General features: G+C 37.1%; 4 protein-coding genes across 4 annotated transcripts in view; 3 read left to right on the forward strand and 1 right to left on the reverse strand.

Annotated features, from left to right (window-relative positions):
* Window positions 1-2,152: 2,152 nt before the first annotated feature.
* Window positions 2,153-6,751, forward strand: LOC145237739 (uncharacterized). The gene is made up of 4 exons (XM_080100712.1): window positions 2,153-2,449; window positions 5,706-5,899; window positions 5,998-6,444; window positions 6,520-6,751. The coding sequence occupies exons 1-4, from the start codon at window positions 2,153-2,155 to the stop codon at window positions 6,698-6,700; spliced, it is 1,119 nt and encodes a 372-aa protein (XP_079956838.1). The 3' UTR covers window positions 6,701-6,751.
* Window positions 6,752-7,506: 755 nt separating this feature from the next.
* On the forward strand, window positions 7,507-9,276 carry LOC145237740 (F-actin-monooxygenase MICAL3-like). The gene is made up of 8 exons (XM_080100713.1): window positions 7,507-7,510; window positions 7,573-7,689; window positions 7,762-7,904; window positions 8,034-8,127; window positions 8,194-8,293; window positions 8,484-8,557; window positions 8,648-8,756; window positions 8,860-9,276. The coding sequence occupies exons 1-8, from the start codon at window positions 7,507-7,509 to the stop codon at window positions 8,975-8,977; spliced, it is 759 nt and encodes a 252-aa protein (XP_079956839.1). The 3' UTR covers window positions 8,978-9,276.
* A 2,713-nt stretch (window positions 9,277-11,989) lies between these two features.
* Window positions 11,990-13,903, forward strand: LOC145237744 (uncharacterized). The gene is made up of 5 exons (XM_080100716.1): window positions 11,990-12,004; window positions 12,073-12,215; window positions 12,294-12,824; window positions 12,887-13,125; window positions 13,476-13,903. The coding sequence occupies exons 1-5, from the start codon at window positions 11,990-11,992 to the stop codon at window positions 13,901-13,903; spliced, it is 1,356 nt and encodes a 451-aa protein (XP_079956842.1).
* An 11,739-nt stretch (window positions 13,904-25,642) lies between these two features.
* The window catches only part of LOC145237294 (cGMP-inhibited 3',5'-cyclic phosphodiesterase 3A-like), a 49,132-nt gene continuing 47,763 nt past the window's right edge, over window positions 25,643-27,011 (reverse strand). Inside the window, exons 19-20 of the mRNA XM_080100098.1 lie at window positions 26,828-26,987; window positions 25,643-26,722 (exon numbers count right to left, since the gene is read on the reverse strand). Coding sequence (XP_079956224.1) covers window positions 26,500-26,722; window positions 26,828-26,987 — 383 coding nt within the window. The 3' untranslated portion in view covers window positions 25,643-26,499. The remainder of the gene's footprint in view (window positions 26,723-26,827; window positions 26,988-27,011) is intronic.

Here is a 27,011-nt window from a genome sequence, read left to right on the forward strand (position 1 = left end):
AAGTGCCAAGATGAATCAAGACACTTTGCTTAAAACTCCTTATGCAAACAGTTTGATACAATTGGGTAAAATTGAAGGGGTCTGGCAGTGGATTCAAGAACAGCAACATTTTGTTGAAAGTATGAAATTTGATTACATACAACCAATACACTTTGCAATAGTAAAATGCCTCTATCAAATGAATGAGTTAATCTAACCCATATAAAACAATGTTTATTTGACAGACTATAGGGTATAGTGTAGGGGTGCAAACCGCCACAGAGTAAAGTTTATGCAGCCATTTACATTTACTTTAAAATACTTGGAATGGTGGCCATGGCATGAATAAAACCCTTTTATTAAATATTTAGTTGGGATGCGCCGAGCCGAGCCAGAACCCGAGTACTCGGTACCGAGCATCGCTGTTTTTGATGCTCGGTGCTCGGCCGAGCAGTTGCACAAACTGACCCGAGCATTAAATTTGCATATTCATGCCCTGCTAACATAGGTAACTAGTGTTCGAAAGGGTGTCTATGAACAAAAACAAATGATTTTTCAAATGTATTAGGTTGTGGAAAAACGTGTACTTCTGAGGTCTGTACAGCTTAATACACCGCTGGTGACGTCAGAGGCCTTGTAGAGCTAAAACGTAGAAAGGGGATTTTTTGTGACGTCATAATGCACCGAGCATTAACGTGAGATGCTCGGTGCTCGACCAAACAGAACATTTGCAGTTTTGGAACATCCCTAATATTTAGATTATAAAACTGCTCTTAATAGATATCGTAGAGCTGGAAAGAGTGTTAATAAGCAGCCTAGTAGCCACATGTGTCAGACTTTTTGTATGCCTGCTGTGTGCAAACAATGCTAAACATAGGCACCACTAGCTGCCCATTATCCATTATAACGTCATAAAGCTTTAAGAATGATTTAGTTGCAACACTCAATCTTCAAACTAACTAACAATAGTGGCTTAACCAAACCTACTATGATGTGTTCCTGTTACACAATTATTACGTCACTCTGTGGCGCCCCAGTGGTTGTTTTGTAAGCGGCGACACTTGACATGGCAGGTGAATGTACGTGGTAGTCGTTGTTGGTTCTCATGAAGGACAGATGTGATTTACCTGTCCGATTTTTAAGTGCCGGTTTTTATGCTTTTAATAAATATTGCAACAACTGACAACTGCAGGTCTGCACCGAACTGAAAAGGCGTGTTACATACCAATATGGACAGAGATGTTTTCTCTCAAGTCAAGTGTAGTCAGATAGAGTTTAAGATTTCAGCAAGTACTTGGGCTAGAAAATTACGCAAAAAATAACTACACATACAGGTAATTGCTGCTGTTGTTTGATTGAAGCCAAGTGAACAAGTTATCTGTTGAGAAAGCATTGTGACGGGAGTCCACTAGATAGTGAATTTGGCGTAATGTAAGTAAAACACAACTTGGGGGAAACATTGGTGGACCAGTCAATTGGGCCCTTGAGGGTGGGTTCACGACGAATAGAAATCATTTTAAGAAAACCTGCCAGATAGTTTCAAGTAGAAAAATTAACACTTGTGGAAAGTCTGACCTCTGAACATATTCCCTTCGGCCCATTGCTTGTGGAAACCCATAAGTTTTTCCTAGCATCAACAATTGTTTTTTACGTCAACTGGTAGACTGTATATGGTCAATCTTAAAAAAGGGACAAAGAAATGCATAAAAAATGACCCTTTAACTGAAACTTATAGTAGCTACATTATTTCAAAAGCTGATTGTTTGACAAAGCTAGGAAAACCTTATGAAGCATTAAATTTGTTAAATATGTATTGGTCAAGTGATAAGCTAACATTCAACATTTTCGTGATAGACCAGTTGTTACTCTTATTCAGTGAAGTGTTTGAAGAATGTACTCTATATGAGTTAAGCATAAACTGGCGGAACATCCAACTTAACTTATTTGCACAAACAAAGCAAACAAAATCTTGCATAGAAGCTGTTAAAGCATGTCACAAGAAAAATAAAGAACTTAAAGACAAAATTGCCAATTACACCCAAAAGATGTCAAGCAAAGAAGTAAACCAAATTATGGAAAAAGATGGTGAGGCAAACATAATGCATCTGTGCAGACTAGCTAAAAGCTTTTTGCAAAAAACACAGTTAAAAAAGCTTTGGATTGTTTCAAAAGAATGGAGTTACCTTATCGAAAACGTGAAAAACTAAAGGATGACCCATGGAATCAAATGTTTTATGGTGATGCTTCTGCAGTGCTGATTCAAAATGGTCACCATGAAGAAGCAATTAGATTTTCAAAACTGACCTTTTATTTTGCAGTTACTATTTGCAGGCCAAGATATTCTGAAACATCCATTACGTCTGCAGTGAATATTGTTGAAAACCTTATTGCATTACATCGATATAAAGAATGTCTTGCTGCAGCAAAACATGGCATGAAACTGTGCCAATTTGTGTATGAAAACTGTTGGGTAGAAGAATTATTTATAGAAATAGTTTCAGCTTTTGTAGATTGTGAAGAAATGTTAGAAATGAACACAAATTTGCCATATGACTGTACCCCGTCCATATACTTTAATGCACCCTATCGTTATAAGATAAGGTCATTTGCTTTTGAAAAAAAGGTGGCAGTATATTTTGATTAAAGAATTATTCGTGTCAAGTTTTAAGAAAGAAATTAAATTTGGTTTGTGTCTCTTTTGTGAATGCTGATGATTGGTTCATTATATTTACTTGCACAAATGTGTCACCATTTCAACAATACTTAGATCTAAAAAAAGTCAGCAGTAGATCAACAGTTAAGAGCCACTGTTATAAATGAACCCATGGAGAATAATGCTTTAATTTATTCATTTTTTGTTTATTTTCCTATTTTATCTCGTCCTATTGACTTCATACTTTTTGATAAAAAACAGTAGAATGGCTTTTACAAACAATTCTAGACACAAAATTTAACTTACCGCTGTTGTTATGAGTTCTAGTAGTCCTTCCGACAGTATGTATGCAATTCAAAATAATTACCTCATGCCGTTATTCTTAAAGGTATAATTACAATAGATAAAAATACAAATTGGATTATGTGGAAACATAAAGTTTTACTGCTATTCCCTAATTTGGTAACGTTATTTCAGATCAATGTCAACTGGGTAGAGGCTTTAGTATCTTAATGCGGATTTGCTATATTGCTATATGTGATCTTATCCTAGAAGTGCAGTCACAAATAATCTCACTCTTACACAATCCCAAAGATTACAGCACAGCACTTGCGACATACAGATTAACCTTTAAGTACATTTCAAGCGTTCTGCTTCGCTTGTATTTGTTTAGGTATACCTTTATAGAAATGAATTTTACTGATTATTTCTAAACAGCACTCCTGTATCAACTAGCTTACATTCCTTACAAACCAATCTTTGTACACAATCGATTTCACAATTGGCGGGATCGAAGTTTCAAAAAAAATTGGAAACCCCCTGCCATAGAGATTCGTAATCTGATTGCTACAGCTGTGAAGAAAATTAACCTGTTGATAAGGTAGTTCACTGCTAATGATTTAGTAAAATAACCTAATTTTGTTAAAAGGAGAAAGCTAATATCCTAGTTTTTCAGAAATGATTACCCAACAAAGAGGCGAAACAACTAGCGCATCGTGTACAGGCACTGTCGATCTGCAATACACCATAATTCCATTTCAGACAGGGCAGTGTGCTTTAACCAAAAATTCGAGAGAGAGAGAGAGAGAACCTTTGCTTATCTAAATAAAGGAGATATGAATTGATTAAGTTTGAATTGCATTGTTTAGAAATAGATTATAGTAGGAAAAAAACATACGATTTTGTCCCGTTAATAATTTAATATTTTCTGAAAAAACAAACATGTTCATCGCCGAGACAACACCCCTACCACTTTAGGCCAAAATTCGCCAATCCTCCTAAGTAAGACTGTGAAATAACATTACTGTTCCTATTTAGGAAAATACCAAGTGGAAAGAATTTCTTTGTCAACAAAGTAAAACGATTTTGGTCAACAGCATCATCACAATACACGTCACTAAAAAATAAGTGCGCATTCGTGCATTAATAAAGAAATAAACAAACCAGAAAATGAATCCGAATGTTTTACGACGCAGTTCTGGATAAGCGTGGTGTTAAGAAAACGATTGAGCCACAACTTATTACGTCTGATTTTTTTAAATAAAACTTTTATTTGTAAATTTGGGCAAATATCGACCGATGACAAAAGTCGCTAGTCTTTGCACTAACTTGTATTAATTTAAATATTGTGAAAAACTAAACAAAAAGTGTGTTGCATTCGTCTAAGTGCATTTGCGTAGATGTACTTAAATCGCATGTTTATTGTATTATTTCTTTCCGGTAGTGTGAATAGTTTGCTGTTTTATAGTTATCAAAAGACATTCAACAGCACAAGGTAATCTCGTTGCTGTTAAGTAAAATGGAACACGACTCTGACCCATTCACAAAAAATGACTTCAACCAACATAACAAAAATGGATAGGTTTCAGGTAAAGCGTGGGTCGAAAGGCACAAGTTGTAACAGCTAGGATTTAGAATTGTATCTTTACGTTCTGTCAAAAACGTTCGCGGATTGCATTTTTACATAAAACTAATGTTTTTTTCCAGGTTAACTACGCATTTATTTTTGTTGCTTCGGTACTCTCACAAAACGCATGTACATACGTGCGTTGTTAGTTCGCCTGGCTAAGGTGAGGACAATAGCTTCTACCGTTATCCAATTGACAGAAAATGAGACAATGTTTTTTGGGCCGCAGTCAAATTATAAGCTTGGGAGTTTGTTAAAATGTTTTTTATTACAATATTGCAGTTATATAACCTAATTGCTCTATAAAAGTGATATTAATACCCCAATTTCTTTTAGGTGGTCAAGAGTATAAATAAGTGTTAAACCAAACTTTTAACACAAAATTTACACACATGCACATATCTCACCAACCCAAGAACGAACGATTGTACTTCAATTACGTTTTAACAGTGGTATTTTTCCACTTCTGTGACGTCACCTCTGTCATAGTTTTCTGACAGTCAACCGTACAACGCGGCCTCTTTGCTGTAAAGTTAGGCGGAACGCGGTTTTGCCCTATTCACCAGAATCTATTTATGTACGTTAGTGAAGCGTTTGCGGAACTTCAACCGACAAGACAAAAAGCGCAGAAAGGTTTTCTGGTAAAGCGTATATTAGGAAGGCACAGACTATAACAGCAAAGTTAAAGACTTGTAAGTTTGGAATTTGGATGTTGTAAAACCGTTCGCGGAGTGCACTTTTACCAAAAATATTTTGTTTTCTTTGGTTAACAACGCTTTTGTTTCTTTGCTTAGGTACTGTAACAAATCGCATGCACACAGGCGCTGTAAGAATTGGCTGGTGTCTGTTCAATTATCGACTTACATATGTATTTAGTTTCAGTGATAGTTAAATTTCCAACCAGTGGTACATACACACGGTGATCGGTAACCGCAACTTCAATGGCTGCAAAATCAGTAAGTTTGAACTGCAAATGAAAAACATATGGACGAGAAACAACAAGCTAATAGATTTATTGTGAAAATAAAAATAATTTAAGTTGCAGTTACAACCTCATGTTCTATAGAAACATATTGTTTTTTTTGTTTCTCGTTAAAATCTTCAAAACCGTTAATTATGTACAGGGAAAAGTCAGTCATGATATAAATGAGCATTTGTCCTACACAGGAACGTAGATTTTCGTCGAAGCTACAGAAATACAACGTCGATAAATTTCATACGAGTTTCGACAAAACAGATTACATAGGATGTGGAAACTTCGGAGCAGTCCGTGTTTGTCTGCATCGTGAACTCGGAAAAATTGTGGCAAAGTGTGTTTCTGTGACTGGAGACAAAGACCAAATTTCAAAACGCATCGAAAGGTAAGGAATAATCAAAAGCTCCCAGTCAATTAGGATAAACACAAAACAGAAGAGACAATATACTTTTTATAGAAGCAAAACATGACTTGTTTTAACAGCATGGAAAGAGAGGCAAACGCGTTGGTGAAAATTGATCATCCAAACATCGTAAAAATACACGGAAGTACATGTTGGAATAACGAGGTCGCTATCATTCTTGAATACGTTGACGGCGGGACGCTGAAGGGACATCTCAAAAACATGAAGCTTGAGATCGAATGGCAAATGAGGCAGCGATTTGCTAAACAGCTGATTTCAGCTTTGTCGTATCTTCATGATTACGGAGACAAAACGTTTTGTCACTGTGATTTAAAAACGGACAATATCTTGCTGACCAAAAAATTAGATATCAAATTAGCCGACTTCGGAGCTGTTAACATCATTAAAGCTTCGGGATTGGAATCAACGACGCTCAACATGTCCACAACCGGCCAATGCACTGTGCTGTATGCTGCGCCAGAATACATCAAAACCGGCAAATCAAATCCAGCAATTGATATATACAGGTACAGTACCACTGACTAACCTTATTTTTTTTTTACAATGCAACATTTACAATACAATATAAATTTACAATGCAGCTACGGGATGGTTTTATATGAGATCGTGACACGGCAAACGATCTTTCAAGGTCACACAGTTCCTGTTCACATGCTCAAAACGTTAATTGCCATGGGAGCGCGACCTGATGACGACGTTGTGGGCGAAGTTGGTCAACTGCTTATACCAAGGAAAGGGATCGCACCATTTTCCTCGAATTAACTGAAATAATGAGAAAATGTTGGAATGGAAACCCCGATTTGCGCCCAATTGCAAAAGAAAGTTAGTTACAACGCATGTAAAAGTCACATCAAATTTGCATAGTTTATAGTAGGATTCATCTAAATTATAAAACATATTCTTTTTTTTCCAGTTGTTAAAAAATTGAAGGCAAATGATGCTCAATTTCAAAACAAGAAAGAGTTGCAACAAGCTATTAAATCGACTCCAATGGTTTTTGAAACAAAGAATTTAACCACACTAAGCAATTTCACTCAGCCATTTATGGACGCCATCAACCAACAAACACAAACAATTCCGCTGGTTCCTGCACCACCAAAAATTGTGGAAGATAAACATGAGGTGGAAAAAAGAAAAGTAGAGCTTGAAAAACAAATCCCAGTGGACGTTGGTATGAAGAAATAAAGATTTGCTCTTTGTATTGTTTATCTGTGGCCAAAAAGTATATTTTTTGTTTTATCATAGAAGAGAAAGTCCTAGACGGGTCAGAGTTCTCGCAAGATTGGTTACAGTTTGTTAGGACAAAAAACGCTTTGCTAAAGTTGAAAAATAACTTACGGTAAGAAGACGATTGTTTTCTTTTAGTTATCGTAATAATCTATATTCAGTCCCGTTTATTTTGTAAAGTATATTATTACTGCTTGTCGATTACAGATAATGTAATCTAAAATCACACTTTATGTTGAAATTTGGTCAATATTTTTGAAACAAACTTATTTTGTTTCAGTCAAGGTGCCCAGCAGCTAAAAGACTTTCAAATTCCTTTCAAGCGAGATCTTCGAAAGCAGATGGGTATAAGAGTCGGTATCAAACTCAGAAATCATACAAAGAATAACTATCTGGTTTTCTTGTAGAGCGCGATCCTGCGATCTTGCGTGATGAAAAGGTCTGTCCTGTTTTAGAAATTCCAACAGCAGATGCTGGTTCAGGAAGTAATCAAGAGAAGGCAGAAACTTTTGTCAGACCAGATGGTAAACGTTCACAAATTTAAACTATTTACCTCAATAGAAAAGCAAGCTATATTTGGTTTCTATTTGAATTAGAGATACCAAGCAAAGAAAGTGGAAAATCACAGCGCAAAACATCGTCTGATTTGTCTCCTGCTGAAATCGACGTCAAAAATATGCAAATTGTTGCTCGGCGCCAGGCTAGGATGGAAGCACAAAAAAGGTTGAGAAGGGCACAGGTAAATATCCTTTACATACTAAGTTATCTTTCAAAACATTGTTTGACAAAAAGGGTTCCAGGTTGTTTTCCATGTAAAAACTTCATGTAAAAACATTTCCTTTGTAAAACTGCACCATGTGCGTAAAAGGTAATCCAAAGAGAATTAGAAGAAGTGGGAGTAAAACAAAGGAAGTTGGAAAAGAGAGGAGAAAAGTTGGAAAACATGCTGCAAGAGAACGGAGGTTACGAGTAATTTGTTTATTTCGATGTGTACTGTGGTCAAACCTTTCTTTGTTTGTTTATGACAGAAGAGAAAGACCGAGAAGAATCAGGGTGCATGCAAGAGCGGTTTCAGCTAATTCAAGAGAAGAACGCATTGCTGAAATACGAGAATGAACTTATGATACAGTAAAAAGGCATTTGTTAGCTTTCGTATTTGTAAACTACGGTGTACATTTTTTTACTTAGCCACGTTTATAATGTTTTAATATTGCCACATTTCGATCACTGACAATGTAATCACGTACCGACTTAAAATCGCGTATTATGTTAAAATTTGGTCAATGTTTAACACAAAAATTGATTTTGTTTTAAACAGCCAACGTGAACTGCAACTAGAAGACATTCAAAGTCATTTACAGCAAGAATATCGCGAACGTAGTGCTATGGACGGTATAAACTAATTGCATAATGTGCTGCTATGCTTTTTTGGGCAAATTGGATGCCTTTTAAAAGTGATAAAAAATGTCTCGCGCTTTTTAGACGCAAAGAAGACATCTACTCAACTCGACCAGGAACGCGAAATTCTTCAAAAATTGTTGGATGTTGTGGAGCAGAGAGATGAGCTCACTGCATTTCTTCATTACCAAAAGTACGTCCTTTTCCATTCCTAATTTCAAACACAGATTTTCTGCTAAATCTACACAGTAACTTTGCATGTAAGGCTTTTCCTTCACGTATTCATTTTTTATCAGAGAAAAAGACAAAGCCGATGATATGGAAACTATAATGTTGAGCAAATTTGAAACCTTTCCTAACCTGGAGCAACGTGATAATACGTCATCGGATTCACTTTCGAAAGCGGTCATGTGATCTCATAGACATGGCGCAATTTCGTTTTGTACAGCGACTGTTGCACACACTTCAGTTTTATGTTTACATTTACGTGTTATTGTACGCATTGGCTACAAAAAAAAACAATTCCAGCCAGTGATTAGAAATGAAATGGCATTTTAGAGAGGAATCTGCAGTATGCGGTTTATTACTTAACTATTTTAGTTTGTCGCATGTCATTTCCTTGAAATCTCGACCGCCTCACGTAGCACAAAAACTCTCTGGACCTAAAACGGTGGAAAAAAGTGGCTTAGGTATTCTGCACGTGAAACTCAATACATTTGACCCTTAATTTGTTTCATGGGAAGCTTTTTCACCCGTGTAGACATTGTCTGCTTCTTAAACAAACTTATACATTACTATCGCTAAAACAATTCTAGCTAGCTAAGCAATTGAGGCATTGTTAAATTTAATTCACTTGTGATATAAAAAGTACGCAAATAAATTTCTTGCGTTATCCTACGGTGCTTGGTGACGTACTAACGTTTTACCCAAAAGGGCAACTTACTTCCCACATCTAGGTAGTGCAATATAGAATCCAACATTTTTGTTTGGGAATTTCCCTATGACGCCTTACGACATCAATATATCTGTTTTGGAAAATTTCACACACAAAAGTGCAACACTGCACGTGAATACTTAATTCAAGCGGCAAAGCGCTTTGTCCAGAATAGTAAGCATGGCCAGATCCGAAAGTACAATATCGAAACCCAATCTAACTTTAAACTTTCGCACGTTCTTCAGTTTTAAGCCACTAAAGTGAGGGCACTTGCTTCTACGGTTATCCAACTGACAAAAATGAGGCAATGCTTTTTGGGTCGCAGTCAAATAAAGTTTGGGAGTTTGTTGATATATGATTTTTGACAGCATTGCAGTTTTGATTGTTTGGTTGCATTTAATTTTGCTGGATATAGTCAAGTGCAAGCACCAGCAACATCAACAAATTTTGAAAGTTACAGCAAAATACGAACACCGATAAAACTTCTTTTATGATTGAAGTACTTAGAACCGTTTTGTGGCATACCTTTGTTGATGCAAAAAGGCTCTTGGATTGTTTTAAGGGTTCAATAATTCTACAAATAATAAAATTTAAATCCTATATGTTTCTCACATAAAAATGCATCATAGGGGTAATAATTTGCTTTAAATTTGCAATTAAGTTATCTAATCACCCACACCGGCAAGGAGAAAGATTATGCCATGCAAATATTTTCGTTTCACTTTTTACCGGGGATCGAACGCGATACGTTGATTTCATATACACTGTCGTTTACATTAAGATCCTTAATTTCCAGCATTTGAATAATTTTAACAATTTTCATGTTTTGCATTATAGGGCATCGAACATACGTTTTTCTCAAGATTTGAACCAATTATGCTCACAAGTACGAATGCCGAACAGTTTGTAATGTATAAAGTTGGGCCAGGCGACAGGGCCTATCGTGCATCATACATTAAAGAGAAACTCATCATGCAAAACTTTCACCGTTGTTTCTCCGCAGGCGCCGGTGGGTCGGTGTCTGTTTATTCAGTGGAATCGTGACTTGTCACAAGTCATGTAAATAAATGACGCCGACAACCGATTGTGTTAAGAGGATGTACAGTTGCGGTGATTAGCGAGCGTGTAACAGCGCCCGGCGCGCAAATGCGAGATGTTGACCCTAGACTACCATTCAATGTCACGTCGCTGTGTGTCATTTCAATCCATTTGCTGCCATGATTAAACGTTTTATGTACCACCACTTGCAGTATGCTTTCGGATAATTCAAAAACAGAAGTTAAAAAAAAGAAAATACTGTAGGGCAATTTTTCGTTGTTTGGCGTCTTGCTGCAGCGTAGACGGTAGACGCTTTCGTTGCGCAAGTACCTTCGCCTCCTAATTAGCTTGGACCAGCTTCGCTAATCTTGGGCTACTGCGGGGGCTTTGAGCTTCAGCAATCTCTGGCTTGAAAAGCCGCTTTGTGGAAAGCGAGCCGATGTCCCGCGTGCCGAAAACCCAGAACGAGCTTCACCCGAGCCCTAACACTTGGGACAGTTCAACAGATACTACTATTTTCCGTTAGTGTGTGTGAGTGTGTTTGTTTTGGTGTGAATGAACTTCAATGCAGTCACGTGGTCGAAACGTTTGATACGGTTGGATAGTTGGCAGTCACGTGAGCGTCAAAATAGTGTGGCAAAGGATGGGCCGGGTGCTTGTCTCGATGTGGTAAGTGAAAACCCACAATCGACGAAACTTGGTCGCTCGATTCGACTCGCTACGTCGCTATAGTCTTGCTTCTCTCCGCTTCTCTTCTGGGGTAAGACAAAGAGTGAAAATGCCAAACGTAGGCGAACAAATCAAAAATACGTTTCATGTTGTTAGCAAATTTTTAGAAGAGTTTATAGGTATTGATAACTTAAGTATTATCTTTTCCGTAACGAAACAACATGAAAAAATGTCGTCAAGTTATACCCGATTTTGGAGCAAAACAGCTGGTGTAGTGAAAAAACTACAAGCTGTTGTACCGACCTGGAAAAGTTAAACTCTATCGTTGCCATCAAACAAAGCCTAATGATTGTGTGCATAGTGGTTACGTGAAACAGATTTACTTGTAAATAATTTGCCAAACCCAAAGTCTTTGTATGCTTGGTGTACCAGGATCTGGTTACGCGCTTTTGCTTGGGTGAAGTACTTACACATCAAAAATGTTCACTAAGCATTTTTGTCAGAAGTTAAAGTGCGTAAGTTGCAAAAGTCAGTTGCAGTAACTTTCATATACTTTTGTTAGAGTGTTAGCTTATATAACACCTTATCTTGTTTTCTTAGACCTCGATACGACGCCCAAGTTATTTATGCCAGGATCTGATTGACTGTTTTTATTGGATTCAGTACTTTTATTGGATATTATTAGATTCGGTACTTTTACTTTTTTTAAAACTTTGATTCCGACTTTCATAGCCTATGTGTTTTCTGTTTGACTGACAATACTGTACAAATCAAAGTACCAATCAATGGCTGCGAAACCAGTAAGTTGGTAAATTACAAATGCATGGAAAAGATAGGCATTTTATCCATGAGCATTTGCTCTACACAGGGATGCTGTTTTTCGTCGAAGCTTCAGAAATATAACGTCGATGAATTTCATACGAGTTTCGACAAAACAGATTACATAGGATGTGGAAACTTCGGAGCAGTCCGTGTTTGTCTGCATCGTGAACTCGGAAAAATTGTGGCAAAGTGTGTTTCTGTGACTGGAGATACAAACCAAATTTCAACACGTGTGGAAAGGTAAGAATTAGTCACATATACTGACAGCATAAATAGGTTAAACAAAAAAGCAGAAGAGACATACTACGCAACACAGTTTTGGTGGAAACAAAACCCAACTTGTTTTTCCAGTGTGAAAAGAGAGGCAAACGCGTTGGTGAGAATTGATCATCAAAACATCGTAAAATTACACGGAAGTACAAGTTGGAATAACGAGGTGGCTATCATTCTTGAATACGTTGACGGTGGGACGCTGCAGGGACATCTTAAAAACATGAAGGTTGAGATCGAATGGCAACTGAGGCACCGATTTGCTAAACAGATTATTTCAGCTTTGTCGTACCTTCATAATTACAAAGACAAAACGTTTTGTCACGGGGATTTGAAGTCCGAAAACATTTTACTGACGAATAGTTTAGACATCAAATTAGCCGACTTCGGGGCTGTAAACATCATTAAAGCTTCGGGATTGGAATCAACAACGCTCAACATGTCTACAACTGGCCAATGCACTGTGTTGTATGCTGCGCCAGAATACCTGCAAACAGGACAGACAAACCCAGCAATTGATATTTACAGGTACACCTCTTTCTGCTTTTCTTCACGAATTTTATAAAATACAATACAAATTTACAATGCAGCTACGGGATGGTTTTATATGAGATCGTGACAAGGCAAACTATCTTTGAAGGTCATACACTTCCTGTTCACATGCTCATGATAAGAATTGCCATGGGAGTACGACCTGATGAAAAAGTTGTGGGCAAAGTTGGTCAACTGCTTACCAAGGAAAAGGATCGCACTATTTTTCTTGAATTAACTGATATAATGGAAAAATGTTGGAATGGAAACCCCGATTTGCGCCCAATTACAAAAGAAAGTAAGTTAACTCATGTAAACTTCACAAGCATAATGCTCGATTCTTAACTCAAATTAGTATAGTTTATGGGAGGATTCATCCATATTATAAAATATGCTTTTTTTCCAGTTGTGGAAATATTGAAAGGAAATTATGCTGAATTCCAGGACGAGAAACAGTTGCAACAAACCATTAAACCATCTCCATTAGTTTTCGAAACACAACATTTAACCACTCTAAACAATTTCACTCAGCCATTTAAAGACGCCACCAACCAACTAACAAAACCAACTTCATTGGTTCCTGTTCCATAAAAATCGTTCACGTACATCACTATTATGATGACCGTGACGACTATTGCGATGATCAAGATGAACGGGATGTTTACGATGATCAAGATGAAATAGACTATCGCAATGATCTTGCACAGCAGCAACATGAAGAGTGGGAAGAAGAACGGCGCTTGGATGCGCTAGATGAACAGGATGTTTACGATGATCAAGATGAAATAGACTATCGCAATGATCTTGCACAGCAGCAACTTGAAGAGCGGGAAGAAGAACGGCGCTTGGATGCGCTAGATGAACAGGATGTTTACGATGGCCAAGATGAAATAGACTATCGCAATGATCTTGCACAGCAGCAACTTGAAGAGCGGGAAGAAGAACGGCGCTTGGATGCGCTAGATGAACAGGATGTTTACGATGGCCAAGATGAAATAGACTATCGCAATGATCTTGCACAGCAGCAACATGAAGAGTGGGAAGAAGAACGGCGCTTGGATGCTCAAGATGACTAATGAAACAATAGACGTCACAGTAAATGTAATGGTGTCTTGAAAAAAAAATACTTAAAAAATACGCCTTTTTTGTTTAAAAGTACTTCAAGTACATAAAGTTCTAGTATGAAAATAAAATTGGCTTTATGACACACAACGTTTTCACAAGTCCATTGCGTCGCATTAGGGGACTCATCGCTCAAAATCAACTCTTTTAATGGTCTAGAATTAATGCAAAAAAGTTTTTTGGGTCGCAGTTAAATTAAGCTTGGTAGTTTGTTGATGTGTGTTTTTTACAATATGCAGTTACTTCTCCACTTTGTGTTAGGTGATCAAGAGCACTAGCAAATGTTTAACCAATCTTTTAAAACAAAATCAACATAGTAAAGCATATCTCACCAATCTAAGGACGAATGATTTAACGAACTTAAAACACAAAAACATTTCTTCCCTTTGCGACGTAGCTCTTTTACAATTCTTTGGCAGTCAACCGTACCATACCGTCTCTTTGCTGCCAAGCCAAGTGGAACACGCCTCTGGCTTGTTCGCCGGAATGTATTTGTCCAAGTTAGTGAAGTGTTTGCGTAACTTCAGCCAACACAGCAAAGAGTGACATCAGGTTTCAGGTGTGGCGTGGATCAGGAAGGCACAGGCAACAGCCAGGATTTGAAATTGTAAATTTGGCTTTTGTCTAAAACGTCCGCGGATTGTTATTTACATAAAACGTAGGTTATATTTCTCAGGCTAACAACGCAATCGTTTCTTTGCTTCGGTAGTCTGACAAACTTATGTACACACAAGAGTTCAGACTTGGTACCCGTCGACGAAAAGGGTTAGATTACTTTATAAACCCTTGATTATTTCACCTTTTGTGCCTGTCTTACAGATTGCCCCAACTTTGTGGAAGTTTAAACACAAAGTATATGGATAGTGAACGGCTAGTAAAACGGTTGAAACAACAATGTCTCCATGGAAAAGAAATAAACCCACAGAAATCTGCGAAAATTTTGCGTCAGTTGGGACTTGCGTACAAAGAGAAAAGTCCAGATAAAATCAGTCTCATTCAAAGTGTTGCTTTAATGACATCAGCTGTGTTACGGCAGCCAGATAATGTGGAGGAGATTAAGAAGGACCTTGATGACGTATGTTTTCATATTTTAAAGTTAGCTAATGCCGAAAACTCAGAAGCAAAACTAGTAAGTGAAGCTGTAACTGAAACCAAAGAAAAAGTTAAGCTGCTTCGCGAAAACACAAAACGCAAACTTGAAAGGCTGCAACCCCTTCCAGACTCTCCAAACGACAACCAACATGTAGCAAAATGGCATAGAATTACGCAAGTCCGAGAAATACAAGATTATGTTACTACAGCATACACAGACATAATGAGACTTATCGCAAGACACACTGTTTACATAATAGGAAAGCCACCTTCCAAATTTGCTTTGGTGGGAATGGGTTCATTAGCCAGAAAAGAAGTAACTCCTTATTCTGATTTTGAAAGCATTATTGTTTTAGAAGAAGGAATTCAGAAACAAGATCAGTACAATCATATCTTGGAGTATTTTAGGTGGTTTGCGACTGTTTTTCAAATGATACTTGTTCGTTTGGGTGAAACCATTCTTCGCTTCTTGGCTATTCCATGTCTCAACAATCCATTACACTCCATGTGGAATCAGTCCTGATGGATTTGTTCCACAAGCTAGCAAGAATCCATTGGGAAGACAAACAAATACACAGAAGAAGCCGTGGACAACTGAGCTAATCAAACCAGTCAGTGAGATGGTGAAGTACTTGGACACTGCAGCAGATTTGAAAAATGGATATAATTTAGCAGACATGTTGACCAAAACTTGTTTTGTGTTTGGGTTTGAATCAGTTTATCAAATTTTCGAAAAAAATTATTGAAAGGTTGGGACAACGTCAAGATTTGACAGCTAAGCATCGTCAACAGCTCGTAGAAAGCATACAAACATTCAAACTAGATAGATCGAGCATGAGTGACAAGTTTGATGTAAAACGTGTTATCTACAGAAGCGCCACACTTTTCGTGGATGGATTGGGTCACCTTTATGGGTTTCATTCCGCCACAGGTTTTTCTACTGTTGATGACTTGCTCCAGAAAGGCAGCATCGATGAGAAAATGCACGCACAGCTACAGTTCATGCTTGCAGTGTGTTGCGAGATACGCCTAAGAGCGTACATCCATACGTTAGGTCAAAATGACTTTAGGATGCAAAAGCATTTCGATAATGAAGCAAATATCATGAAAGAGTTTACTTTGGACATTGGAATCGAAGCTGTTATCGACTGTATTACAAAAGGTGATGCCTTCCGAGAATTTCTCCAGCAGAATATAACAATTCAGCGTCAGGGACTAAGCAAAAAGAACTTTAAACTTGAAATAAACGGACCAGTAAGGGCAAAAGCAGCGCATTGCCTAAAACTCTACGAGTACACGGCAAAATACATTTTATGTCTTAATGTATTATCCAAAACAAATCTTCCACATTGGCGAGCGTGCTTTTTCTTTTACGTCGATGGCTTAAGAGGGTCTCAGCAGTATGAGAAAGCTGCAAAAACCATCAAAAGTCATCTTTCGTTATTTCTTCCACTTCCACAGGAGAAACAATGCGATATCTGCATTTTACTATTCGATCTTGCTCGCTGCCTGTATGAAAGCAAACGATATAAAAAAGCGCTTGCCTGGTACAGGAGACTTCTCCACCACAGCTATCGTGGTTGTCGTGGGTTGCACAGATATGAAATATATCTCCAAACAGGCAATTGTTTTCAACGCCTCCATAGGTTTCAAAAAGCATTTAAATACCTAAAAGTAGCAAAGCAGGAAATGTTGTTGAATGATCATTTTGATGCATTTTCAGACGCACACGTAAATATGCATTACGGCTTTTGCCTTAACGCATTAGGTGAATATGAAAAAGGAAAAGGCGTACTGGAAGAAATACTGTCCAGCCGCCGAAAACAGTATGTCAACGAAGAAACTGATAACTTGTCCAGGTTCTGCTTGTTTCACATCAGCAACAGCTTACTACAAAGAGGAAGATGCGATGAAGCGCTCGAGATGCTGGAAAGGGCTTGGAGATGCGAGACCGAGCTCAATAAAGTCATCATGGATTCTTCATTCCACTACTTGGTTGTCAAAGTACGCTGTCTAGAAAAGCTACATAAAACATTCCACGCTCTTTTTGACAAGCTTACTTTATTTGAGAACGCACAAAAGTGCCATGAAATAGTTCTCACTGCACTCAAGAGTCTAATCTAATTGCAGACACGCGGTATCTGCCATAGTGATGTTAAGAACAAAAAGGTATATCTGATACAAAAACGTGCTCAAAAACAAATGAGAAACGTCCAAACGCAAATCAACGAATTGCAAGATAAGATCAATAATTACGAGTTCCAATACAGTTTGGACAAAGAACTCCAACACCGTGTGAAGAACGATATTATTGTTAGATTTCACCATTTGAATAGACTTTCTGAATGCTGGTTAGTCAAGGGTAAGCATGAAAAGGCAATCAATCCTTGGAAAGAAATCCAATCATTACTGCCAGCGCTTAACAACTCAGGTCTAAAGGTATACACCAATGACCATTAGCATCCAGCTGGAGGCAGTTTGCATCTTTGTAAATTGTTAATCGACATCGGAAATAGCTTAACCGTACTTGACATACAAAACGAGAGTGTTGTGTATCACAAAAAGGCCTTTGCCGAGAGCACAAAAGTCATTTTTCCGTGGTACCGTGAAATTAGCGTTCAAACCATCCGGTCCTTAGCTGGAAGATTCGTAACTTTGAAACGTTACAAAGAATGCATGGGTTCGGCATTACGAGGAATACAGATGTGTCAGCAGGTATATGATAACTGTGCCCGAGAAAGCATGTTTATTCAAATCTCAGCTGCGGTCTTCGTTAGTGAACACGAACTTGGTGTTGAATCATCCCTACGTCATGATCGATCTCCATCTGTGTTTTACCAAATTGAAAATCGCTACAGAGTAATGAGGGATTCAGAAGAAAGACAGACACCTGTTGATACACCACCCAACAACCACAGGACAAAAATGAGCAACGTTGATGAAGTACAAGATGACCCGAAACAAAATCTTAAACCTTCAATTCAGGCTGGTTTGGTTTTGGCAAACGACCAAACTATGAAATTGTTTGACACAATGTTCAGAGCTACAGATATAACATCGTTCACAGGGGCCAGTTCGTTTTGCTAATTGATGTTAATTTAACGTGAGAACCTGTGTTTTACAACTTCACAAATATATGTGCGCACTGTGTACGTTGTTTGTGAACATTTTCCGTCCTCTTATTTTTGTGTTGCATGAAAAATCTTGTGAAGCTGAACCACACCACCTTGTGGCCAGCTGAGGTTATATACATTCATTGTATACGCATTTCAAAAACAATTGTTTTTATTTGTCTCATTAATTGACAGTTTTGATGGTAAAAATTGGATACTGAAAGTAAATGAACAGATGCACTCATAGCCAAACTGTGACATTGGAACTGCATGCGTAACTGCAAAAAAATAATGAAAAGGCCTAAAATACAACCGCTCAGAAAAAAAGAACTGTACGCCCATCAACGTCTTATATCTGGTCTGCCAAACTTTACTCCGCAATAATTGGAATATCTTTTAACGCTCTATATCAGTTAATGCGCAAACTCCTTGAAAAAACCTAGTTTTGTATGCCACCAATCAAAATAATCAATCTCATTTTACCTCCTTTTTGATGCCAAAAAAAGTAAAAATAGCGCGAAAGTGCTTTGCTACTGTGGAGCAGCAATAATATCATACGAGTGACTGAGATTGCATGAACGTTTTATTTCGTCATCGTCACATTTTCAGTATTCGACCTCGATTGTCATTTGTCGCTATTTAACACCTTTTACCATATGTACAGTTATCGTCACCTTTCTCACTATACATGTTCATATGTGTTGTAACGATACCGGAGACTATCTCTCCTACTCCCTCATAACTCACAAACTCAATAAACTAGGTTCAAACGCCGTTCTCTTTAACGGAATAAGCTCAGGCAAGCAGTAGCTCAGATAGGCAAGGACTTAGTCTTAAGAGTATAAACATTTTCTGCGAAATATATTTCTGTGGTAACAAGTACGACGTCAACTTGACCAACCCTTACCACTACTTCTAGGTTAAAAAACACTGCCATAAACATCAAGTTTTCATGTTAGGGAATTCCCCAAACCTGGCCCATAAAGTGAGCTATGCAAATCTATGTTGTTGTAGCTGAACTAGCCTCAGACATACAGCGAAATATTGAAATTAGCTGTAGTACTGGATCTGATATTCATATAGCCGTTTAACACATGTTTTGGTCTATCAATTCAATTGGTGTAAATACAACAACAGCAGTATTAGTTACCAAGAACCATTGCAGACATTGGTTAACCGGCCAATAGTTCTTTGTTGGTAAATTTCGTGAATATACTGGAATTTTAATAAAAAAGTGGGGCTCAAGTTGAAAAAGGTTTAGAAACAATAAATAAACTAAAAAGGTGGTTTTCCTATATGTTGCCAATTTATATTTACAGACTACATCCTATTCCATGGCTGGGGCCACAATTCACAGCGCAAAGCTTCAAAAATCCTACCGCCTAAAACACTAATGATGTATATGGGTGCAATTTTTATGTCAATTTTTTAAAATTTCTTATTACCGTTATTGAAATTTTTCTACATAAGTTTATTCCATTTTTGGGGGGTGTACAATACATTATTTGGCTACAGCCAAGGGTAAGTATCAGCAATATCGAACAGTTTTATACAGTAAATAAAGCCAAAACAGTTTAAACTTCTTTCATGGTAGAAGTCTTGCATTTCATCGCATACTTTATTTGATTTTAAACATTTACACATCGTCATGGGACAGTAAACAAGGTTGTTTCACTAAACTAACATGGACTTTAGCTATCTGTGTGTGATGTGTGCTGTGTGTTAATGGTGTAAAATGTTTCTTAGAAAACACTTTTAGTGCAAAACTTTGCTTTTGCAAGTGTGTTTATTAATTTAAGATGTGTTGGAATAATTTGTTTTTAAATCTGACTAATGTTATAACTTTCATGTTGTAGATACCAGCAAGGGAAAATACATTATGTCATGCGAAACTGAATTAGCATATGTCCTAAAACAACAGTGTTTGACAAATGGAAAAGAAATAGACCCACAAAAATCAGCAAAAACTTTGCATCAACTTGGACTTGTGTACAGAAAGAAAAGTCCAGATGAGATCAGCCTTATACAAAGTGTTGCTTTAATGACATCAGCAGCGCTCCGTCATCCAGATAACATTGATGACATTAATCAAGATCTTGATGAAGTGTGTTTGCACATTTTAACTTTATCTGGTGCTTTAAGATTGGATAATACATTGGTAAAGAATGCAGTTTCAGAAACAAAGGAAAAAATTGCATTGCTTCGCGAAACTACTAACAAGCACCTTAAAAGTGTGGAGCCAATCAGTGATGCTCTTACAGAAGCCAAGTTGAAAGAAGGCAGGCTGAGAAAAATTAAAGAAATTAAAGAAATACAAAATTATGTCAGTGAAACATACACACAAGTTATGAAACTGATTGCAAAACACACAACAAACGTAATAGGTAAGGCGCCTTGTAAGTTTGCTTTAGTAGGAATGGGTTCATTGGCTCAAAATGAAGTCACACCATATTCCGATTTTGAAAGCATTATAGTTTTGGAGGAAAGAATTCAATACAATAAAAAGTACAACAGTACTCTGAAGCACATGAAGTGGTTTGCAACTGTTTTCCAAATGATTCTGATTAGACTTGGAGAAACAGTACTTCGTTTTATGGCTATTCCATGTCTTAACAATTTTTCAAATATGGAAGATTGGTTTTACGACGCATACACTCCATGTGGAATCAGTCCTGATGGATTTGCTCCACAAGCTAGCAAAAATCCATTGGGAAGACAAACAAAGACACAGAAAAAACCATGGACAACTGAGCTAATTAAACCAGTCAGTGAGATGGTGAAGTACTTGGATACTGAAGAAGATTTGAAAAATGGATATCATTTAGCAGACATGTTGACTAGGACATGTTTTGTTTATGGTGATATTGCTGTATACAGAAAGTTTCACCAAAAGGTCAAAAGAAAAGTAGCAATAAACAGAAGCAAAATACATACAATCCAAAACATTGCAAATGATTTTGAGCAATATTCTTTATTGCTAAAAACTGAAAAAGATACAGTCAGCACAATAGATATCAAACGGTTTGTGTACAGAAGTTGTTCACTGTTTGTACATGCTTTTGGATATTTAAACAACTGTTCAGGTACCAACAGCTTTGATATTCCACACCAGCTGCTAAGACATGGTGTAATAAACAAGGAAGTAGAAAATAAATTAGAATTTACTATAGCAGTAGTTGGTGAAATGCGATTAAGGATGTATGATAAAGCATCAGGTCAAAAAGACATTCTCTATCAAAATATGCACTGTGGAATGCCATCCTGTATGATTGATTTGGCTTCAGCTATTGGACCCAGAGCAATAGTGGATTGTTTAAACATTGCAACAGAACTACAACTTGCTGTTTTTAATGGAATTCATGGCAAAACACATAAACTAGCAGTAATAAAAGAGTATCCTTTACAGGCAATAACTCTTGCCCAGTCTGTAAAGCTATATGGGCTTGCGTTAAGACTTGTTAAAGAGTGTAGCAAGTTGCCTAAATTTCAGAACCCAGCTTGCCAAATGGTTTTGCTCATTAGGTACACAGATTGTTTGAGAGGTTTGGGAGAATATAAGAGATGCATAAAAGTCATCAAAACAAACCTTACTGAAATGCAACAACTGGGAACAATGGGATTTACTCCTCTTTTAATGGTTTGTGGTCGTTGTTTGGTGGAATTGGGTAAATATAAGCAAGCTCTCAAATGTTTTAGAAAAGTACACTTTTACAAGTACTTTAAAATAGGAAAAGTTCCAGATGAGCTCAACATAAACATTGGGTTGGGTGATTGTTTCAAAAAACTTGGACGCAACAAAAAAGCACTCAAGTACCTAAAACGTGCATATTCAGAGGTCAAAGATGACTCAAGGCAAATAAATGTCCGAAGTGAATATTTTGAACTTCTGTCACACTATGGTGTATGTTTAAATCGCTTAGCAATGCATGAAGAGGCAAAAACAGTGTTTCAAGACCTAATAGATACAAGGATAAGGCTTGGTGTTGATGAAGAGTCAGATGTTACCCTGAACTTTGCATTTAAGGGACTTGGAATAAGTTTAAATGGCCTTAAAAGATACAAAGAAGCTATTTGGTTTCTTGAAAAATCATGGAAATGCATGAAAAATGACCTTTTAACTGAAACTTATAGCGGCTACATGATTACAAAAGCAAACTGTTTGACAAAGCTAGGAAAAACATATGAAGCATTGAATTTGTTTAAAACATATTGGAATAGTGATAAAGTAACAGCAAATATAGACATCAGACACAATCAGTTACTCCAAATTAGTAAAGTGTTTGAAAAAAGTGCACTATACGAGGGGAGTATAACTTGCTGGAACATACATCTTGACTTATGTTCTTACATAAAGCAAACAAAATCTGTCAAAACAATCGTTAAAAAATGCCATGAGAAAATTAAAGAACTTGAAGACAAAATTGCAAACTACACCCAAACAATGTCAAGCAAAGAAGTAAACCAAATTATGGAAAAAGATGGTGAGGCAAACATAATGCATCTGTGCAGACTAGCTAAAAGCTTTTTGCAAAGAAAACAGTTGAAAAAAGCTATGGAATGTTACAAACGAATGGAGTTACTTAATGAGAAACGTAAAAAACTAAAGGATGACCCATGGCTTAAAATTTTTTATGATAATGCTTCTGCAGTGCTGCTACAAAATGGTCACCATGAAGAAGCAATCAAATTTTCAAAGACAGCATTTTATTTTGCAGTCACTGTTGGGGGGCCAACAGATTCTGAAACATCTGTTCCTTCTGCTGTGAATATTGTTGAAAACTTAATTGCACTGCATCGATATAAAGAATGTCTTGCTGCAGCTAAACATGGCATGAAACTGTGTCAATTTGTGTTTGAAAACTGTTGGGTAGAAGAATTATTCATTGAAATAGTTTCAGCTTTTGCAGATTGTGAAGAAATGTTAGAAATGAATACAAATTTGCCATTTGACTGTACCCCTTCCATATATTTTGATGCACCCAATCGTTATAAAATAAGGTCATCTGCTTTTGAAAAAAAGGTGTTGGTACATTTTGACTAAAAAATTATTCATTTCAAGTTTTCACAAAGCAATTAAATTTGGTTTGCTTCTCTTTTGTAAATGTGTGATTTCTATTTGGTGAACAATGTACTCTTTGATGATGATTGGTATATTCGATTTTCATGCACAAATGTGTATCCAAGTCAAAGCAACAATACTCTGTCATTTCATGTTCTATGTGCATTCTTTTACAACAGTTGTTCGTAACACATTTCAAGCCATGGACACCCAACCCAATTAAAAGAATATTATAGACCATTCTATTTTTTAAGTAGATACAAAGTAAGCATACACAACATACATTTTGAACCCTGTTTAAGTTAATTACCAAATATAATTGTCATTCATAGATCTAAAAAAGTCAGCAGTAGATCAACAGTTCAAGAACCACTGTTATAAATAAACCCATGGAGAATAATGCTTGTATGTTATATTTTATTGTATTTTGTTTATTTTCCATTTTCATTGCCTATTGACTTCATACTTTTTTATAAAAAATAACAGCATGGTTTTTACGTACATTTCTAGACACAAAACTTAACTTACCGCTGTTGTTATGTGTCCTAGTACTTCCGACAGTATGCATGCAATTCAAAATGATTACCTCTAGAAAATAAAAACATGCCGTTGTACTTAAGATCTAATTACAATAGACAAACATACCAACTGGATTATGTGGAAACTTAACATTTTACTGCTATTCAATAAAGTGAAAATGTTATTTCAGAAACATTGTCAACTGGGTAGAGACTGTGTGTACAATAAAAACACAATATTCACACTCATGTTATACTTGCGCACATGCAGTATTAATTACATTACTTTAGGAAAAGGGTGACTGGTGGTCTGATTGAGAAGTTTGTGAAAAGTTTGACATAACCATAAATTACAACAGGTTTATACAAGGCCAAGTCTTTACACACCAGGTCTAAAATATCAATACAGTTTCTTTGAGAAACGATAATTTGATATGTGGCCTTTACCAACAAAAAGGTTTCCCACACGTAGACTAGATAATGCATCGTCATCAATAAGGGCACAATTCCATATGCTACTTAACTGCGTAGTACCAGATGGGACCACATGAAAGCAATAAAAAGAGTTAGCATACGTATTTTAGTGCTGGTTTGCTATAGCGATCTTATTGCAGAACCGCAGTCACAAATAATATCAAAGTCACGATTCCAAAGCTCAGCAATTGCGACATAAAGTTTAACCTTTAAGTACATTTCAAACGTTCTGCTTCGCTTGTCTTAATTTTAGGTGTACCTTTATATGGAAGGTTTTTACTGATTATTTTTAAACAGTACTCTTTTGAACAGTACCTGTTTGGCTTGGAGATGTGTGTTTCATCAACTAGCTTACAAACAAACCTTGGTACACAATCAATTTCACAAATGGCGGGAGCGCTGTTTCAAAATAAATTTGGGAAACCCCCTGCCATAGAGATTCTGGGAATACTTGAAGAAAAACTAACCTGCTGATAAGACTGTTCACTACTAGTTGTTTGGTAAAAATAACCTAATTTTTTTGTTAAAGTAGAAAGCTAATGTCCTAGGTCAGGGGTCGCCAATCTTTACTACTCACAGAGCCACTCGGACCAGTTTCACATTTTAAAAACACACTGGGAGCCACAAAACCGCAAAAAGGTAAAATTATTAAAGTGGGGTTTAAACCTTTGTAAAATTCGCGTCGAATTTCAAAATTGTGGCCGGGTATCGAGTAGGCTATCTCCACCATATTTTTTTTCTATTTATCGCACAATTGGCGGATCGTGTACATGCACTTCCGATCTGCAATAGGCCTACACCATAATTTCTTTGGATATTAACGATGGAATTATATGTGATAAGCTTATAATTCTTTGTTTCTGTTTGCACAACGTACAATTTCAAACTGTATGATGATTTCAATTAGTTCAGACAGTGTACTGTGGTTTCAACGGTACCTGGAAAAAGAGGGTAGAACTACTAACACTGGAACTCAGCTAACGCCCGGTTTGGTAGGTGGCGCAACAAAGCAAAGGCGTTCCTGGTGCTGACTCAGCAATCATTCTTACCTCAAGCCCAAATTGCTGAGTCAGCACAATAAACGCCTATGCTCCGTTGCGCCACCTAACAGAAATTTCCAGACCGAGCGCTAGCAAAATTCCAGTGTTAGTAGCTCTACCGATAAAGAGAACTTTTTCTTTGAGTGTGAATAAACGAGATATAAATTGGTTAAGTTTGAATTGCATTGTTTAGATTCAAATAGGTAACAACTGTTCGATTTTGTTTCGTTAACAAGTTAATATTTTCTAAAAAATACAACACTGTATCGACGTTTTGAAAACAAAATGGCCAAAATTTCTTCAGACAACACCCCCAGCATTTTAGGCCACAAGTGGCCACTGCTCTTTAATATTACGGTGACATACCATCACTTTTCCTATTTAGGAAAATACCAAGTGGAAAGACTTTCTTTGTATTGTCAACAAAGTAAAACGATTTTGGTCAACAGCATCATCACAATACACGTCACTGTCACGTCATAATAATACCACGTCATTATCACTACTTTGAAGATATAGCGCATGCGCGCATTCGTGTATTTACAAAAAAATAAAACAAACAAACAAACCAGAAAAGGAAATAAAACAAAATAAGAACACGCTCTATTGTGACGTATATAATAATAGTGGAAAAAAGATTTCGAATGCTTTTGCGACGCAGTTCTAGACAAGTCTGGTGTTATGAAAACGGTTGAGCTATAATTTGTTTAATTTTTAATTTATTTTTGCTTTTTTTCTTGAAACAAAACTTTTGTTAGGAAATAGGAGAAAATATCGACCAATGAAAAGAAGTCGTCAGACTTTGCAATAATAATTTGTTATAATTTAAATATTGTCATATTAACTGTCAAAACGACAAAAAGTGTGTTGCGTTGGTCTAAGTGTTTTTGCCTTGAAATAGATAATCATTTGGAAAAGATTAACCAGTGCCGCTTTGGAATGTCGGGTTTTCGAGGTGACAAAGTGAAAGTGAAAAACGTAAGAAAAAAGGAACGAAATTAGCGAATAAACCAGCGCAATGTGTTGTTGTTTGGAACGAGCTTTTTGTGCGAGGTTCATTAACTGCATCGTCAACGAGCCTACATAGCAATAAGTAATAAAGGAAACATATTTCCGCCTATATACAACAACTACTGACAGCTTTCCGGCCACTCTTGCCTTGCGCCGCCCGCGCCGAGCATAGGTAACATGGAACCACACCTTCGTCTGTATTGCATCATCGTGACGTCATTGCGGCACGGAGAGGCAGTGTGGTCATTTGTGTGTTTGACGTTGAAGAGCGTTGGGGTGGACGACTGTCTCTGCGATCGGTGACGAAAACGACGATGACGTGTCAATGACGTCAGGTAACCGCTCGTTTAGTCGCGATTCGAATACGTCATCATTTTCGTTGGCCATTTGAGTTCCACTGGCACGGTAACGGGGTCGAATGGGTTGGGGATGGACTATAGCAGTTTGAGAACGGTCCATATCTCGTCTAGGAAACAGACAGTTCAGCGTTAGAATCGAGCTATTATTACAAATTTTAAGTTTCCTGGTTATTAAAACCATCGTTTCTGCATTTATTTGAGCTTATTTTTACCTGGGAAGTTTGAGATCGACTGGGAGAGCGAGTTTAAAAGCTTCCTCCATTTCTTCCTGTCCCGACGTGAAATTGTTCGACTTCCAAAAATTAAGGTTTTCTTTAAGTTGTTCCAAAAGGAGACTTTTCTTGGGCGACTGTCCGCTTTCCATAGCGTCATCTATAGACAAAATGCTCGTTAACA

This window comes from Phallusia mammillata, chromosome 7 (assembly GCF_965637545.1).
Source record: "Phallusia mammillata chromosome 7, kaPhaMamm4.hap1.1, whole genome shotgun sequence".
Taxonomy (NCBI): domain Eukaryota; kingdom Metazoa; phylum Chordata; class Ascidiacea; order Phlebobranchia; family Ascidiidae; genus Phallusia; species Phallusia mammillata.

Coding starts and splice junctions, on each gene's coding strand:
- LOC145237739 (XM_080100712.1), top strand. CDS start 2,153: ATGGAGTTACCTTATCGAAAACGTGAAAAACTAAAGGATGACCCATGG. Junction 2,450..5,705: donor TTGTGTATGAAAACTGTTGG/GTAGAAGAATTA, acceptor TGTCCTACACAG/GAACGTAGATTTTCGTCGAA. Junction 5,900..5,997: donor ATTTCAAAACGCATCGAAAG/GTAAGGAATAAT, acceptor TTGTTTTAACAG/CATGGAAAGAGAGGCAAACG.
- LOC145237744 (XM_080100716.1), top strand. Junction 12,216..12,293: donor CTCGGAAAAATTGTGGCAAA/GTGTGTTTCTGT, acceptor ATATACTGACAG/CATAAATAGGTTAAACAAAA. Junction 13,126..13,475: donor GCGCCCAATTACAAAAGAAA/GTAAGTTAACTC, acceptor GCGATGATCAAG/ATGAACGGGATGTTTACGAT.
- LOC145237740 (XM_080100713.1), top strand. Junction 8,128..8,193: donor CATGCTGCAAGAGAACGGAG/GTTACGAGTAAT, acceptor TGTTTATGACAG/AAGAGAAAGACCGAGAAGAA. Junction 8,558..8,647: donor CGAACGTAGTGCTATGGACG/GTATAAACTAAT, acceptor CGCGCTTTTTAG/ACGCAAAGAAGACATCTACT.